This window comes from Papaver somniferum, chromosome 7, assembly GCF_003573695.1.
Source record: "Papaver somniferum cultivar HN1 chromosome 7, ASM357369v1, whole genome shotgun sequence".
NCBI classification, from domain to species: Eukaryota; Viridiplantae; Streptophyta; class Magnoliopsida; order Ranunculales; family Papaveraceae; genus Papaver; species Papaver somniferum.
The window spans coordinates 3,422,491-3,441,299 of record NC_039364.1 but is presented as its reverse complement, the minus strand read 5'-3'; the positions used below and the strand labels follow the sequence as shown (position 1 = coordinate 3,441,299).

The 18,809-nt window shown below is 37.1% G+C and overlaps 2 protein-coding genes across 3 annotated transcripts; both read left to right on the top strand.

The window, feature by feature from the left end:
- The first annotated feature begins 4,664 nt into the window (after positions 1 to 4,664).
- LOC113294592 (PHD finger protein ALFIN-LIKE 4-like) lies at positions 4,665 to 8,799 on the top strand. 2 transcript variants are annotated; one of them, XM_026542979.1, is made up of 5 exons: positions 4,665 to 4,890; positions 5,003 to 5,035; positions 6,879 to 7,107; positions 7,693 to 7,828; positions 8,247 to 8,799. In XM_026542979.1, exons 1-5 carry the CDS (start codon positions 4,767 to 4,769, stop codon positions 8,520 to 8,522), a joined length of 798 nt encoding a protein of 265 aa, XP_026398764.1. In that variant the 5' UTR covers positions 4,665 to 4,766; the 3' UTR covers positions 8,523 to 8,799. The 2 variants fall into 2 exon arrangements, with proteins under 2 accessions (XP_026398764.1, XP_026398765.1); XM_026542980.1 differs by having other exon boundaries at positions 8,250 to 8,724.
- Positions 8,800 to 13,354: 4,555 nt separating this feature from the next.
- LOC113294591 (phenylalanine ammonia-lyase-like) lies at positions 13,355 to 15,959 on the top strand. Its single transcript, XM_026542978.1, has one exon. The coding sequence runs from the start codon at positions 13,488 to 13,490 to the stop codon at positions 15,792 to 15,794; it is 2,307 nt and encodes a 768-aa protein (XP_026398763.1). The 5' UTR covers positions 13,355 to 13,487; the 3' UTR covers positions 15,795 to 15,959.
- Positions 15,960 to 18,809: the final 2,850 nt, after the last annotated feature.

Below are 18,809 nucleotides of genomic sequence, written 5' to 3'. Positions count from 1 at the left end.
TCTCTAACTTTTAATTTAATCCGCAATCAACAAATAGAAATATGCGATCTTGATTGAATATAAGAGGAGTTACTTGGACGGCACTAAAGACCAATGTTCAAGTGTCAATCAATGTAAATCAACAACCAAAGGTTGGATATTCTAATTGATTGATCTTAACGCACAACCTGTAATATTTCAATTATATAACAAAATATAATGCGAAAAAGAAATAACATAGACACAAGAATTTTGTTAACGAGGAAACCGCAAATGCAGAAAAACCCTGGGACCTAGTCCAGATTGAACACCACACTGTATTAAGTCGCTACAGACACTAGCATACTACCAATTAACTTCGAATTGGACTGTAGTTGAACCCTAATCAATCTCACACTGATTCAAGGTACAATTGCACTCCTTACGTCTCTGATCCCAGCAGGATACTACGCACTTGATTCCCTTAGCTGATCTCACCCACAACTAAGAGTTGCTACGACCCAAATTCAAAGACTTGATAGACAAATCTGTCTCACACAGAAAAGTCCATAGGATTGAATAAATCTGTCTCCCACGGAAATACCCAAGAGTTTTTGTTCCGTCTTTTGATAAATCAAGGTGAACATGAACCAATTGATAAACCGATCTTATATTCCTGAAGAACATCCTAGTATTATCAATCACCTCACAATAAACTTAATCGACTAGCGAAAAAAGTTATTGTGGAATCACAAACGATGAGATGAAGTTTGTTTGTCATTACTTTTCTATCTTGCCTATCGGAGATATAAAATCTCGAGCCAATTATTTCAGTTGCACTCAACACGATAGAAACAACAAGATCATATCACACAACTACAAAGATAATAGTTGGGTCTGGCTTCACAATCCCATTGAAGTCTTCAAGTCGTTAAGCTACAGGGTCTCGATAAGAAACATATGGTCAAAGGAGAATCGACTCTTGTTATGCAACTAGTATCACACAAGAGGTGTGGGAATTAGTTTTCCCAGTTGCTAGATTTCTCTTTTATATAGTTTTCAAATCAGGGTTCGCAATCCAAGTTACATTGGTAACAAAGCATTCAATATTCACCGTTAGATGAAAAACCTGATTCAACCAAGCTAATATCTTTCAACCGTTAGATCGAACTTAGCTTGTTACACACAAATGCAATGTACCCTCATTTAGGTGTATGTAACCGTACCTAAACGTGTACACCGGGTTTGTTCACAAATGGTTAACCGAGGTTAGCCATACGATTATTCTCATATCAACCTTATTCATCTTAACCATAACTAGTTCAAATGACTTAAATGAAACTAGCTAAGGAGTTTTTCAATTGTTTAGAAAACACAATTGAAACCAAATCGGTTCTAAACAATTGAAACCAAATCGGTTAGATTCACTTGAATCAATCATGGACATTATAGCCATGGTTTGCTAAGATTGCATTCCCTATGATTTAAATGTTTAAGTCCATGAACTGACCGGTTTGACAAAGTAACCAGCTTAAATATGCGTACGGGAATGCATACTTAAGCAACCGGTTTTTGAGTTTGTAAAGTTTCCAAAATCAGCAGAATTTTTCGGTTCGAAAACCTCCGCTAGTATGCGTACGCATACTTAAGGTGACTAGTTTAGGAGTTTGTAATTCCCACTCAGCAGATATTTTCGGTTCAAAAACTTCCGCCAGTATGCGTACGGGTACGCATGCTTATCTTGTCTCCTTCACCAATTTCGTATACACACATATGCATACTCTTGGCTTCCGGTTTATGGATTTATACATTAATGTGCGAACACACTATATATGCTTATATCCAATGATGGTTACATCATCAACTCTCTATTTCAATCATTGAAACATTCTTATATAATGACAATAGCCGTTTTCACACACTATTAGCATCAAAGCAATTTTCAAGATATTGAAATAATCATTATCGAAACATTCCAAGCCTACATCAAATGATTGTATCACAGAAACTATGTAAGATGTTACTCGACAATTTTCTCATGATATAAGATGAACTTGGTCGAACCGAAAGCTTACCAACACATATTTCGAGAAATATGTAAGCGATATATACTCAACTCGAAATCTCAAATGTGTATAGATAAAACTATATCGTAACACGACTTATGTTTCAATATAGGAGATAGTAGAAATAGACTTTCCAAGTGATAGATGAGTTCAAGTCTCCACATACCTTTTGTCGAAGAAGTTCCACAAGCTTCCCTTAGTAGTTCTTCGTCTTCAAAGATGAACGTCGAGAGATCGAAGCTCAATTACACTATCTATGTCCTAGTCGGAGACATCTATAAATAGGATAGAAATCAAGACTTATACTTTTGATCACTAACATTGAGAAACATGCTTGAGATAGCAACGCATGCGAGTTCGACCGAGCAATGCTCTAACAGTTTCTATTTCATATCTTTTTATGAATGAATATCTTTTATACTTTGTGTTCAATTATGAGTTGTTATTTCCGTTTTCACTAAACTAATTTCTGATCTCATAATATATGATCCCTTATGATTTGTGTGACTTTTTGATATAACCGGATTTAATTCTAACTTTTTAGTATGCTTTATCAAAGGATCATAAGGAGATATATATATTGATGAAAACTCATGTGTGAAAGTCACAATGATGCTATTATCAATTTATGTTTACATACGTTGTGTATTTTTTTATAACATATGAGTTTCGGTTTAGACTTTTACTATTGGCACATAATAGCTAAAACTGATTTAACTTTTCTCTGGTAAAGGTTGTTTTTGGTTGTTGTTCTTTTGTTTTTGCATGGAATAACAACTCACATAAGGAGAGTTCTTATTGAACTAGTACTTAATGATATATCTTTATGGGGATAAGTGGTTGCGGAAACCAAGGTAACAATTTATTTTGTTAGTTAATAGTTTGTCATGCTAAGAAGAGCTTGATTTTGTTGTATATTATTTTCTTTTGATTAACGAAATACGGTACAATTATTGGAGACATTTTCCAGTGAATTCCGTTTCTCATATTCAATGTTTTATTGTCCTCGTAGTTCTGTTAAACTGCATGAGAATTAGATTTCCATTGTTATAAACATCAATGTTATCTATTCCAGATTGAATTTTATGTAGTGGTTAGTTTTTGTTTCCTTCTATATTTTGCTTATAATGTTGCTTTCATTTTCATTTCTTTGTACCTACCAATTTGTTGTTTCTCTGTTTTCGTGTCTTTGATTTTGATGCTTAAAACGATCTCTTTATGAGAGAGTCTTTATCTGTTTATGAGAACTTTGAAGAAAATTGATTTGACAATCATGGATAGAGATTTTTATACATTTGACAGTTAGATTTATTGCTAATAAGTAGTTGTTGGATTCATAGAAAATCTATTCAAAAAAAAATTTCTGATAAAGTTATTGTGAATTTCTAAAAGATCAAAAAATTCTAGTTGTGGTTGATTTGAACCTATGGCCCTAAAGTATGTGAGTCCGGCCCTTTGTTCATAAAATAAAAATGTCAAGGGTTTTGGTTTCGTGAGGAAAATTGAAAACCATGCTCTACTACGCAATGTGATTTTGTGTATGGAACAAACAATTTGATTAATTGAGTTTGCAGAATGAATATTATCTGAAAAGACGAGAACGACTAATTCCTCATAAAATAACACAGATCTATTCCGATGAAAGACATATAACCAACAAACCACCCAGGTCTATGTCCATCAAATGCGACAAACAATTGAGGAGCAGTTTGCTAGCACCTCTCGAGTTGTGCGCGATGTTTGTTTGGGTCTAATTTGCTATCTAAATGTTACATGGGGTGAGTTAGATGCCAAATCGTTTTTTTTTATTTCCTGACTTCTGAAATGGGGCTTGACTTTCTAGGCGCATATTTGACTTAAATAAAAAAAATCAGTAATTTTACTATTTTATAATTTTCTATTAAGATGTGAAAAGTTAGATTCGGACGTTATAAGTTAGATCTAGATAGGTCAGGTCCACATAAATCGGTTGAGTCAGAAAAAAAAAACCACCCAATAATATTGGAGTATAATAAAAAGGACAACCGAATCAGTTGACTTACGATAAGAAAACAGAAACTACCACATCTCTATAGAAGTACAAATAAAGGACCTTAAAATGTTGTATGGGTCTTCCTTGCGGTATGAATCTGATTCGACATCTGATTTAGGACGAGCCAGATATCAGACAATGTTTTTCTATTTCTCTGATGTTTGACTCGGCATCTGACTAGACTCATACATCTGATTCAGCGCCTTTGAGTCAGGTATCCCTTTGTATTACTGGCCATATATATGACCTAAATCAAAAAATTGTTTATTATTATTTTATCCTTTTTATAAGCCAAGTATATTTATAATCGTGAGATTGGTCAAATCTAGACTAACCAGTTGAGTCAGACAAGAAAAAAAGAAACCCCCTGTAGTTGGACACAAAATTATTTAGGCGTGGGGTTGGTAGGCAAATTATTCATAACGGTTGACTTCAAACTTGCGGTAGAAAACCAAAAACTATGAACATCTATAAATGAGTTCAAAACAAGACACTCATCTGAAATTACATGTTAAATATAAGGACCTAATTATAAATAACGTAATTAGAAAAGGGTGCATTAAATATAAATATTAGTAGCCCTTATTCTTTCCTCTTCTTCTTCTTCAGTTCTTCTTTTCTCTACCCTCCTTAACCCCCCCTCTCTGAAAAATCTGTAAAAATCAGAATTTCTGTTGTTTGTTTATAATATTTGAAGGGTTTTTGAAATCATGGACGGAGGTGGAGGAGCTGGTGGTGGTGGTGCAGTAGGACAGTATAATCCAAGAACAGTGGAAGAAGTTTTTAGAGATTTCAAAGGAAGAAGAACTGGAATGATTAAAGCTCTTACTCAAGGTAATTGCAGTTATTCACCTTCTTTTCTGGGTTTGTTTTTGGATTTTTGTATTGATGTTGAATTCTAGGGTTTTAACTTTTTTTTTTCTTTTGGGTTTTTTCTGTTGTGCAGATGTTAAAGAGTTTTATCGCCAATGTGATCCTGGTTAGGGTTTTCTATCTCTTTGCATGTTTTATTATTCTGGGTTTTCATTTGTTAGATTAGGAATTGAGTTTTTTTTGTTTAATTTTTTTTTTGTCATTTTTGTGGAATTGTTTATAGTAGTACTGATTTTGATGTGTTGTTAGGTTCTTCTAATTCTCAGCTGGTTATGTTTGTTTTTTCGGGTAATTGGGGGACTTGGAAATGGTGTAATTTTATTGTACAGTAGGAATTATCAGTGTCTAATTTTTATTCAACCCTAGTTTTTATTTTGAGAATCACTTGATTCAGTATTTGGATATGTTTATTCATTTTGTTATGGAAAGACCAATTGTGGCTTGGAGGACCTGAGGGATTACAGGGTGTTAATTCATTGGCCAAGTTTCGAAGATGTAGTTATTCTGTGTGTTGAGCAAGCTGATTTTGTTATTGTAGTATCAAGAGGTTCTTTTAGTTGCCTGGATGCTGTAATGGGACTTGGGGGACTCTGCTAAAACCAGTTTTGGGTGTATTGATGCATAGTGAGGAGTGGATAATAGCTTTTGGAAATGTGTTAACTATGGGGTGTAGTTGAATTCGGAATTTTGGTGAACTGGGGTTTTGTTGGTTTTGTAGATGAAAATGAGTTGTGTTGTCCCAAATTAATATGTTCACAAAGGTTTCCTTGCTTTCAGGATTATATGAATATGTGCTAATGTGCTTAGACTGTACAGGGAGGGCATGGTGAGCGTATAGGTTACCTTTGATGGTGTCACTTGAATTAAACTGCATTGATACCTTGAGAGCTTGAGGTTTACTGTTTAAGTTGGTGTTTGTTAGGCGATTACCTCTTTCTTCGTGATGTGACCCAGAGTGTTGTAGAAATATGTTATAAACTGTTCCGTTTCTTCTGGGGTACGATTTCTGTGAAGGGCATCTTGTTAGTAGTATAAAAGAATATCATTTTAATGATAACAAATTTAAGGAATTTTTTTTCTTCCTCCAAACCTGACTGGATAGGTATCAATTCTGTGTACATGGTAGTGCAGTTTCAGCTGTTTTAGTGCAGGACCTAGAAAATGATTTTGAACCTCTTTTTTCCTTATATGCTCAGAGATATAGTTAGTCGTGATCCTAATTTTTTCGGCTCCTTGATTTTTTGGAAATATATAGGGTTTGAGGTCGTTTACCATATTAGGTTTGAAAAAGATCATGCGTACTCACATTGCGTTTTGCAGAGAAAGTTTTTGCATGGTTTAACTTGAAAGTTGCAAGTTTCATCAATCATCCGATTCCTTGATGGACTACTGGGTCTTTCCCAATTTATTGCTACATAATCGGGTTACTTACTTGCTTTTGATTCGTTGAGTTTCCTTAAGGGAGACATTTAATAGTCGATCATCACTACCTCCTCATTGATTTGATTTAAAACTTGATTGTTTCTACCTCGTTTAAGTCTTGCTTGAACTGATGACCCCCTTCTGTAAAGTCTTGCTTATATTGCTATTTCCTCTTAGTCTTTCTCGGATTATACCTGCTGTCATGTCAGTAAACCACTACTTCTTATTTTGAGGTGGCTTAGATGCTACTTGGGTTTAATGTCTGTTAGTTGAGTAATATGGGCTGATTTAAGTCCTTGCGCATAAGGTTATTTGCATCTATCGGTTAGAGCCTTGTGGTTTTTATCAAGGAGTAATTGGTAGTTACTCTATATGTTATTTATGTTCGTATAGAACAATGTCAGATCTCTGAACTGGACAGAATTTTCATTCCTGGACTCTTCTTGTTCTTCTGCTCTTTTTCTCCCATTGTGTGATTAGTTTCTCTTCCTTGTTGTGTATCACTCAATTTATACTGTACTTCGCAGAGAAGGAAAACTTGTGCTTGTATGGGTTTCCTAGTGAGCAGTGGGAGGTCAATTTACCTGCTGAAGAAGTCCCCCCTGAGCTTCCAGAACCTGCACTGGGCATTAACTTCGCTAGAGATGGAATGCAAGAAAAAGACTGGTTAGCTTTGGTTGCAGTCCACAGCGATGCATGGCTACTAGCTGTTGCGTTTTATTTTGGTGCTAGATTTGGATTTGATAAAAATGAAAGGTACGTCTTTCATCAATTGTAGATATCTTCAAATTATTTGATATATACCCATGTTAACCTCTTGACCTGTGTTACTAACATCATCATATATCTTGAATTCTCGAATTGTTACTGTTCCATAATTCATTGAAATGCGTGGTATTCAAGCATTAACATTTGTGCTAAAGCAGTTTACCTACCTGCTTTTATCTTAACAAATGAGTATAAATAGTATAAATGCGGCTACGATTCAGTCCTTTTTCTTGCATTACGGCTGAGTATATGTAGACAAACCTCTGTGGTAGTAAGTTAGCTTATCCAGAAGTGCCATTGGTTTATTTAGTTATTGGAGGAATTTTCGTTCATCTCAAAATAGTCTTATGGCTGAAATTTGCTAGATTTTTGGAGCGCCTTTGAGAATCAATCTCAGTCTTAAGAAAAAGTATTGTAAACTTAAAGAAAAAGCATATTACCATGACATCACCCACCCCCACTAAGATTTGCCACATAGCCATGAAACAATATATTTGAATTACAGATTACTGTAGTGCATGTACCATCGTTCACATCAACTTAACGAAGTTGTTTGCTGTTATTTGTGATCAGGAAACGTTTATTTACTATGATGAATGATCTCCCAACCATCTTTGAAGTTGTGACTGGAAATGCAAAGAAACATGTGAAGGAAAAGTCTTCAGTTTCAAACCACAGCAGCAACAAACCCAAGTCGAATTCCAAAATGGTAAGTAACTATTCGAACAGCCATTAAACATTTCGATAGATAATAAATAGAAAGCTCTCTTCGGGGAAGACGGATGAATGCTACTCTCCCTTTAAGTAATGTTGCTTTCCAGGCAGGCATATGATGGCATAGTTCTCTGACCTTTCATCTTGGAAATGAAATATATTCTATCTGTAGAATGAAGAAATGTGAAAGTTTCTTCTATTTCCCTAAGGAGATTTACTCTAATCTGATGATGGTATAGGCCTGGGATGTTCTCGCAGTTGCTGCACAGGATAATTGTGTGGATATCCCATATCAATGCCCTAGGGTAAATGTATGCCCCAGGCAGGCTACACCATTTTCCTTAATTACGAGCTTCTTACTTTTATGGTTTGCATTTTAATCATTTACATTGTCATTCTTTTGCTAAATAAAGCAGCGACCATCTGAGCCTCAGCCCACCAAGTATGCCAAGCCAACACCGCCTCCAAGGGACGACGAAGAGGGTTTAGAGGACGACGAAGAGGATGAACATGGGGACGCTCTGTGTGGTGCGTGTGGTGAGAACTACGCAGCGGATGAGTTCTGGATCTGCTGTGACATCTGCGAGAAATGGTTCCATGGAAAATGTGTGAAGATAACTCCAGCTAGGGCTGAACATATCAAGCAATACAAATGTCCATCTTGCAGCAACAAGAGATCACGCCCTTGATAATAACAGTGGTGCCTTTTCCTATCTCTCACTATTTGTAATTCTTCGTAAAATGGTGAAGTCTTGCTAAAATGCTAACTGTCTTTTATCTCTTTCTCCTGCCCTTGTTTAGGCATAGCATGTGTTTGAGTTTCCTGGATTTTGCAAATTCCGTCTCTGTCTTGAACAGTTCAACTTCTTCTATGTTTAGGTCTTAAAACTTGTCCTTTATTGGATTCTTAATTTTAGGGTCACAATTATATTTTTCCCTTCAATAGGAAATTGATTTTTACCTTTATTTTTCTCGTAGATATCGTATTCTATTTAGTAACTGTTTCATTTCCTTGATTAATTTTCTTCTTTTTTTTACTCGGCCTTTGTTGATATCAAGATTTCGGTCTTCTTCCATACGCTTCTAATATAATATTTATCTACATGTGGGAGGGCTCCTCCCATATGCTTCCTTTGTTCTTAAAGTAATTCTTTTGGCAGTCCCAAAAATTTAAGAACAAACTTTCGGGAGTTCTTCGATGTCTTGTCTTTTGCAATTCAAACCTTGTTTCTTGATATTTGTTGGGCTGAAAAATCATTGTATGGGTGATATATGCTTGTGATGCTCTGGTTTCCCATGATATTGTCCGGTTGTCTGGGTTCTGTTATTTCTTTTTATGCATCATGCTTTGCATTTTGCCTTTAGTGTAGAACTGCTGGTTGAAACTAGTAGGATACAGAGACCATGCAGCAGCGTCCTATGACTAAATGAGGCTCCTGACTGAACGTTTTGAGATAGATTTTTCGCGTCTGTAATATTTTGAAGCTGTATTTTTTTGCTTTGAACTGACAGGAATTCTTGCCTGTATTCAAAAGAAAATTTTGCTCATATAGAAACGTTGGCTTACTGTCTGCTATATGTAAAGAAAAATCGTGGAAAAATGCTACTTTTAGACTGCAAGAGAGATTCCGATATTCGTCTAAGGCGGCCACCTTTTAGTATTGTGCAGACTCCTTGAGTTGGTGAACTCTTGGCTCTTTATATGCATTATTATCAATCTGTGATGATTGTTTTATTTTGCTTTTGGTGCTTAATTGGTGTATAATCCACCAACTCAGTTACCCCCAGGAGCCATGATCTCCTCTTCTTCTACAACTTTTCTTGCTAGGTGCTAGTGACATGTGCTTTTATAGCTTATTTTTTATTGCTTCTACTTTTGTGAACCTAAGAGGACTAGCTTTATGATTTTATCATCCATGGAACTTTGGTACCACTTAGTTTTTGGTGGTACTTGGAGTTGGAGATACTAGCACCAAGCAATTTACACGAGTAATGTATGCTACAAATCCTTTGAAAGCGGACCGGTAAGACATGACACGTCACGGTTAGCCCAGTCTACTCTCAAGTAAAAGGTCAGCGGATCGAGTCTCCGCTCACGAGTTTGGAGATGAGTTTAAAATCTAATTTAAATCATAATGTATGTTCTTTCCGATTAAAAAAAAAAGACAGGACATGTCGCTCCTCAGACATGTGATTTATTTTCATTTAATACCATTCTGCTTCTTTCATTTCCCCTAATTTGGTATTCGATAGATAAAACTGGAAAAAGTGTAAGTATCGCATTTGATGGGACAGACGCGTCTGTTAAAATGTAGCATCATTCACTCCCAAGTAGTCCCAACAACCAAAATAACTCGGTGATGTTTGTTTATAAAACACCTAGGAAAGAGCCGGTCAAGATCGACAAATACAAATCACCATCACCATCAGCACTCGAGACCAAAGTCTTTTCTCCACTTGCAGAAGTTCACCAACTATTTCATGTAAGCGTGTCATGCACATAATTTTCAAACGTCCAAAATATGGTCCATTTTGATGATTCATTAAAAAAAATAATAAAAACTAAGAAATTCACACGAGATTCCATAGACACCATCAAAAAGAACTCATTTTCTTTTACTCGAATCATTTGCTTTTTCTTTTTGTGGCATAAATTGAGTTTTTCTAAATTTAACTATTATAACCCATCACAAAATTATACTCCCTCAGTCCTAGTTTATTTGCATAAATTGAGTTTTTCTTTGGGCCGACCGAGCGACTTTTTTATAAATCCTAAGTCATCAATTGACACAAAAAGATTGGATTTGGTGTCCATGGTTGGTCTTTTTCACTTGACACAATTATCCTCTCTTTTAGTCATATTAATATCCTATTTTTTGAAGGGTATAATAGGAAATCAAATTTTGGTATAACATATCCAAAAATCCGTGTCTTAGAATTTTACAAATATTACCTCGTTTGAAAGGTTATAAAAAAATCTACGCAATGAGTACAAACAACAATATCAAATTTAGAGTTTTACGAAAAATTCGGAGATATTTATAATTTTAGACACAATTAAAGAAAATTAAATGTATATTCCTTATGCAAACGACCACAAAGGATACATAATACTTTATATAGTCATATTTTGGTTTCAAGAAAAGTGATACTTTCACTTTATGCACAATTCTCGAAAAATTTATGCATAACTATTATGGAAACCACCACAAAAGATGTATCGTGCAACCATATTTTAGTTTATGGATCGACTAATTTTCCGTTTCCATTTCAGGAAAAGTGATACTTTCGTTCCGTTTCAGAAAAAGTGATACTTTTGCTTCGTTTCGGGAAAAGTGATATTTTCACTCCGTTTCAGAAAAAGTGATACTTTTGCTATGTTTCGGGAAAAGTGATATTTCGCTCCGTTCAGGAAAAAGTGATACTTTCGCTCAGTTTCATAAAAAGTGTTACTTTTTCTGAAACGGGGCGAAAGTATCACTTTTATGAAACGGGCGAAAGTATCACTTTTTATGAAACAGAGCGAAAGTATCACTTTTTCCAAAACGGGAAGAGAGTATCACTTTTTCCAAAACGGGCGAAAGTATCACTTTTCATGAAACGGGGCGAAAGTATCACTTTTCATGAAACGGGGCGAAAGTATCACTTTTTCTGAAACGGGACGAAAGTATCACTTTATATGAAACGGGGCAAAAGTATCATTTTTTCTGAAACGGAGTGAAAGTATCACTTTTTCTGAAACGGGGCGAAAGTATCACTTTTTCTGAAACGGGGAAAAGTATCACTTTTTATGAAACGGGGCGAAAGTATCACTTTTTTTGAAACGGAGCGAAAGTATCACTTTTTATGAAACGGGGCGAAAGTATCACTTTTTATGAAACGGGGCGAAAGTATCACTTTTTATGAAACGGGGCGAAAGTATCACTTTTTCCAAAACGGGAAGAGAGTATCACTTTTTCTGAAACGGGGCGAAAGTATCACTTTTTCTGAAACGGGACGAAAGTATCACTTTTTATGAAACGGGAAAGAGTATCACTTTTTCTGAAAAGGGGCAAAAGTAGTTGCAGACAAACCCATCTTCATATTCTTCTTCGGTCGGTCCTCCCACCGTGGCAACGGTTTTACTAGTATCAAAAGTGTATCAAAAAAAATTCTATATTTCCCACTAAAATTTTCTAATTATAAAGAAATAAATAAAAACAAGGATGTAAAAATTAGCATAGTAAATAAATAATTCAGAAAATTGATGATGTGTGCAAGTAATTTGAATTTTTTTTAACGTTTTGCAAAATTCAATTTAGACAAGTAAACTAGCACAGATATAGAATCAAAATTTCAAATATCCAGCAGTTGAGTTGGTGAGACACTTAATACCAAGAGACAAGTAATCAGCAACCTATATGCTCACTTAGTACTTCATGGCCTAGTTAGCAATTCGGGATTCGTCAGACGTACGGAACGGTAAACGTACGAGTATTATACGGTTTTGTAAAATCCAGATTCGGTCCAAAATTCGGTTAACGGGACGTGATTCGTCAGTAATTCGGAACGGCATACGTACGTGTATAATTCGATTTATAAATGTGAGTCCGGCTCTGAAAATTCGGTATCTATATATAACAAATAATTTGTATTTATAAGGTCTTAGACCAATTTTTATGCATATGTGTGAGTTACTTAAAGAAAAAATAAACTTAATATGATGATATTAATAATATATACAACATTAGTTATCTAAGAGGACGTCGTATGGTGGTTTAGATGCTTGGTTAGTGAGTTTGAGATCTCTCTCACCTCACCTTCAAATCTCTTCAGTCGTTTTTGTTTCGTAAAAATTACAACACGTCTAATATTCGGTCGTGTATGTTCGGGAGGCAGTAAAGCCCAAAAAATGGAGTCTTTGAAAAGTAAAAGCTAAAGAATTTATGGCGAATTAAGCGGACGTATCATTCGGGATACGTAAAATTCGTGAACGATTCGCGAATAATCCGGAAATGCCACATAATACGCGACTTGGGTTCGGAGTTGCAAACGTACGCGAATAAGACGGTAAAATTCGTGATACATAAAAATTCGCGAATGATTCGCGAATCATTCGCGAACTTACTAACTAGGCTTCATGGTGGATTCCTGATCATACCACATCATACAACCATGATAACATTGTTATTTAAAAAAAAAAAAAACCAACTTGCCCCTTTTCTTTAAAACCCTATAATAACTTTATGATCCAATAACATTGTTAATTATTGATTCAACCAAATGTGAACAGTTGGCCAATTTTGATCATGACCTAACAGACTAACAGTGTCCACCACGAGGGAAAAATCCTGTCCACTTAAACCTTTTATCACACTCTCTCTCTCTCTCTGAGTCAAGAGTCAAAAATTGCAAATTTCCATTCTACTTCCAGGCAATTCTCAGGACTTCACCAACCATGAATTTTCTGAACTAAAAGATTAGACTTTTTTACACCCCATTCCATCACTATATAAGTCCCTAAAGTCTTACCATTCTAACAATATCTTCTTCATCTCTAGCAAAAACATCTTACAGAGATCTCTCTACCTTTGATCTCCCTGTCAGAAGCATACCAAGAAAAAATACTTAAAAAACTTTTTTGTTAATTTTTTTGATATTCAAAATTTTTAGAGATGGAAAAGAGTGGAATTCCTCGTCCAAGTGAGATATCTCTGCCACCAACACTCCCACTTCCGGTAGACGGAGTAAACCCCATCTGCGGAACGGCAAACTCATACGTCTCCGCTCCGTTACACTGGAAAAAAGCAGCTGAAGCACTCCAATGTTCTCATTTCGACGAGGTTAGGAAAATGCTATCGCAATTCAAACAAGCACAGGTCGTGAATCTTCAAGGGACAACTCTGACTGTTGCTCAGGTTGCTGCGATTGCTCGAAGACCCGAAGTGAAAGTCAGTCTGGACAAGGCTGTGGCTCATGAACGTGTTTCCAAAAGTGCGAACTGGGTTGCTGATAACATTGCTCGTGGAACTGATACTTATGGAGTTACGACTGGTTTTGGTGCGACGTCTCATCGGCGTACTAATAAGACCACTGATCTTCAGACGGAACTTATTCGGTTTCTCAACGCTGGAGTTATCGGGAAAGAGTTTTTACCTTCGAGTTATGCCAAGATTGCAATGCTTGTCCGGACGAATACTCTTATGCAAGGGTACTCCGGCATTAGGTGGGAGGTTTTGGAAGGTATGTCTAAATTGATGAACCAAAATTTGGTCCCAAAATTGCCGCTAAGGGGTACTATCACCGCTTCCGGCGATCTGGTTCCGTTGTCTTACATTGCCGGATTACTCACCGGAAGACATAATTCTCAAGTAATGACTCCGGAAGGTGATGTTATTACCTCCTCGGAGGCGTTGAAACGTGCCGGAATTCCATCTCCGTTCGAGTTGCAAGCTAAAGAAGGTCTTGCTTTAGTTAACGGTACCGCAGTCGGGTCGGCGGTAGCGGCCACCGTTTGTTTTGATGCGAACATTCTGGCGCTCTTGTCAGAAGTTCTCTCGGCTTTGTTCTGTGAAGTGATGCATGGGAACTCTGAATTCACCGATCCTCTTACTCATGAACTGAAGCATCATCCTGGTCAGATTGAAGCAGCAGCAATTATGGAGTTCCTTCTGGATGAGAGTGATTACATGAAACAAGCTAAAATCAAGATCAAGGAAAATCCATTAACAAAGCCGAAACAAGACCGATACGCGCTCCGGACATCGCCGCAGTGGCTCGGACCACAAATTGAAGTCATTCGTATGGCTACTCATTCAATCGAACGTGAAATCAATTCGGTTAACGATAACCCGTTGATCGACGTTTCTCGCGATCTTGCACTACACGGAGGGAACTTCCAGGGAACTCCAATCGGAGTTTCAATGGATAATCTCAGAATTTCTCTTGCTGCGATCGGTAAACTTATGTTCGCACAGTTCTCCGAGCTTGTATGTGATTACTACAACAATGGCTTGCCATCGAATCTAAGTGGTGGTCCAAACCCAAGTTTGGACTACGGGTTCAAAGGTGCCGAAATCGCCATGGCTTCTTACTGTTCAGAGCTACAGTACTTGGCCAATCCAGTTACTACTCATGTGCAAAGTGCTGAGCAACATAACCAGGATGTCAACTCTCTTGGTCTGATTTCAGCTAGGAAGAGTGCCGAAGCTATCGATATCTTGAAGCTCATGTGTTCTACTTACATGGTGGCACTGTGCCAAGCCATCGATCTTCGTCATTTGGAGGAGAACATGAGGGAAGTTGTTAAGCATGTTCTACAACAAGTAGTAAAGAAAACACTTTACAGCGACGAGACGGACGGGTCATTGCTTGCGTCTCGTTTCTGCGAGAAGGAACTCCTGCAAGTCATTGAACACCAACCCGTGTTCTCATACCTTGACGATCCTACTAACTCATCTTACGCGCTTTTACTTCAACTCCGCGAAGTGCTAGTCGAGAAAGCACTTAATGCTTGTCCCGCAAAAGACGGCGAAGAAGAGATTAGCGAGGAGGATAAGTATTTGGTATTCAAGAGGATTCCAATCTTTCAAGATGAACTGAAAGCAATCTTAGGTGATGAAGTGACAAAGGCAAGAGAGAAATTCGACAACGGCGACTTCCCAATTGCGAACAGGATCAAGAAATGCAGAACATATCCGGTCTACCAATTCGTCAGGGCCCAAGTTGGGACTGCATTGCTAAGTGGTGAGAAGAAAATAAGTCCGGGAGAAGATATTGAAAAGGTTTATGAAGCTTTGAATGAAGGTAAACTAGGTGATGTTTTGAAAAAATGTCTAGCATTCTGGGGTGGATCTTCCGGTCCATTTACGCCAAGGCCAGATGCGTCGTCACCGGCACATAACAATCCCGAGTACTGGGGTTGGTTCGACAAGGCTAAGTCTCCCTCCGCAACAAGTGGACGTGGATTCTGGAATCTGTAAAGGGAAAATGACCGGAGCTTGAGTTTGTTGAATCTTATTGACTGTCTTGGTTAACTTTTTTTTTTTCTTTCATTGTCATTGTAATGAGTCTTGTTTTTTCAAAAAGATGTAAACCATTTTAAGGAAATAAAAATAATATTTGAATAAATATCTGAATTTGTGTCATCACAGATATCTTTCCTTTGGGCGTCTATAAGTTACCAAGGATGCGGATAATTGTGAAGACTATATTTGTTGGCATAAACTTTTCATTTCTTAGTTTGACGTGTCGGGGTCAGGGTGCGAACCAAAGACAAATCTGACTAGATTTTAGTTTACCAAACAGGTTGATGGTGACTTGAAGTAAACTAAATGCAAATACGTGAAAAATGAGTTTAGGAGTTTGTCAAACAACTACAGGACCATGACCATCACAAGACACTTAACCATTGATCACGACCCATCCGTACAAATTTTGGTCTAAGGTGCAGATTTTGAGTTGTATTGTAAGTATTGGTTTGGATCATGAGGCAGTTCTTCTGGTTACTAGGCAATATTTGGCAAAAGAACAAATATTTTCTCTTGGATCAAATCAGACATCTATGTACATCATAATCCAATATACCTACAACATGTGGAAGATTATATTTAGATAAACGCTTATAATATTATTGAAGTAGTAGATCCAATTCTTTAAGAAGACATTCTGATAAGAATACATGGCTTGTATCACTTGAACTCGAACAATCTTCAACCATGTCCGTAAAGAATTCTCCCCATGTCTTTCTAACACTTAGTGTTAACCCAACATCTGATACGTGTGGTATCTTACAAGACAAGAAGACACACTTTAGGAAATCAAGTATTTTAGGAAATCAAGGTACCTTATAATTCAAGGAACTCTATGTATATATACTGTATTCTGTTCGGCAATTGTATATGTGAAATTAATCAATCAGAAACACAGTTTCTGTCCATCTCTTCTTCTGTTTATTATCTTCTTGTTTTAACCTAAATCTAAACCTAAACCTAAGTAGTTCTAACTTGGTATCAGCTAGGTTAGTCGATCCTCACCATTCACCATCATGTCTACCGAACCCTCAACTATTTCTGTTGTTATCAACTCAACTGTATCCTCTGTGCAATCTTCTGTGATGTCTTCTCTTCAGTTTTATCAACCTCATCATATAATCACTGTCAAGCTGGATGAAACGAACTACTCTTTGTGGCGAGCTCAATTTTTGCCGTATCTTCAAGGTTACGATCTCGATGGTCATGTTACTGGTATTAAACCCTGACCAGCACCTCCTGTTGCTGATGCAGCTCCTACCCCGGCTTTTCTTTCATGGACAAAACATGATAAAATCCTGGTAAGTTGGTTATTCTCATCTCTTACACCTGCTGTATTTCGTCGTGTTCATCGTCTTACAACTTCCAAAGAAATCTGGGACTCTCTTGAATCTCAATATGCCTCTAAATCTGATGCTCAAACTCATCATATTCACTGTGAGCTACGTGCTCTTAAGAAAGGTTCAAAGACCATGCGCGAATATATCAATCATGCTCGAGACTTGGTGGATAATCTTGCAACTGCCAATACAACAGTTACGGACAAAGAATTCTGTCATTGTCTTCTCGCTGGCCTTGACAGCTCGTATGATGCCATTATTACATCCTTGACTACCACGGTGAGCTCTCTTACTATAAAAGATTTTCTTACTTTTCTTCTCACTTTTGAACTGCGCATTGAGCATCAGGCAAAAGCATTGAACACTCAGCCCGTGGCCAACCTTGCTGCACCAGCTCGTAATGCTGTATCGAATTCTTCCTGTTTCTCTGGCGCGTACAACTCTTCTCCTACTCAGTTCGCGGATACACCAAACCGATTCAACAATACATCCATTTCTTCCAGCTCGTCCCGGTTCCCTGTTTCAAGTCGTTCTCCAGCACCTCCAGGACAACATAGCCGTTCCGAGCTCCCGTGTCAGCTATGTGGTCGTCCAAATCATGAAGCTCAAGATTGTTGGAACAGATTTGATCGAAGCTTTCGTCCTCCGCGCCGTCAACCACCAGCTTCTGCATCGCGTGCCTATACTGATCAAACTGGTTAATTGCCAACTCCTCCATGGACTCCTGACAGTGGTGCTATAGATCATATAACGAATGATTTTTCTCGTCTTCAGTTTTCAACCGAGTACACTAGTTTTGATCAAATTCAGATGGATAATGGCTCTTCTATTCCAATTTCTAATGTTGGATCCTCTGTTTTGGTAACTCCCAACCGTAAGTTGCAGCTTCGTAATGTTCTCTTTACACCACAAATTTCTCATAATCTCTTGTCAGTATCTCGTCTCACTACTGATAATAATGTCTTATTTGAATTTCATCCAAATTTTTGTCTTGTGAAGGATCGATGTACCGGGAAGGTTCTTCTTCGCGGCAGTAGGAGGGGTGGTCTCTATCAACTTGATTATTCGTCTAAGTCTTCAAAAGTTTGCATAGGAAAACGTGCTAGTTTACAATACTTGCACTCTAGATTGGGACATCCAATGATGCGCACAGTTCGTAAAGTTGTTTCTCAGTTTTCACTTTCGGTTTCCAGTCAGACTATTAAGTTTTGTTCATCTTGTCATGAACATAGGATTCATAAGTTACCTTTCAATCCTAGTAAAACTACTTATTTGAATCCATTAGATTAATTGTCTCTGATGTATGGGGACCCTCTCATGTTTTATCTAATGAAGGATACATATATTATATTATTTTTATTGATGCCTTTAGTCGCTTTACTTGGATGTTTCATATGTCTCAAAAGTCTGATGTCTTTCTATATTCCTTTTGTTTCAAAAGCATGTTGAAAATAATTTTAATCGAAAAATCAAAAAATTTCAATCTGATAATGCACTTGAGTATCGCAAACTTACTCCGCATCTTCAGCAACTTGATATTTTTCATAGATTTTCATGTCCACACACTTCTGAAAAAAATGGTTTAGTGGAACGCCGTCATCGTCATATTCTTGAAACTGGTCTTACA

Coding starts and splice junctions, on each gene's coding strand:
- LOC113294592 (XM_026542979.1), top strand. CDS start 4,767: ATGGACGGAGGTGGAGGAGCTGGTGGTGGTGGTGCAGTAGGACAGTAT. Junction 5,036..6,878: donor TTATCGCCAATGTGATCCTG/GTTAGGGTTTTC, acceptor TGTACTTCGCAG/AGAAGGAAAACTTGTGCTTG. Junction 7,108..7,692: donor GGATTTGATAAAAATGAAAG/GTACGTCTTTCA, acceptor ATTTGTGATCAG/GAAACGTTTATTTACTATGA.
- LOC113294591 (XM_026542978.1), top strand. CDS start 13,488: ATGGAAAAGAGTGGAATTCCTCGTCCAAGTGAGATATCTCTGCCACCA.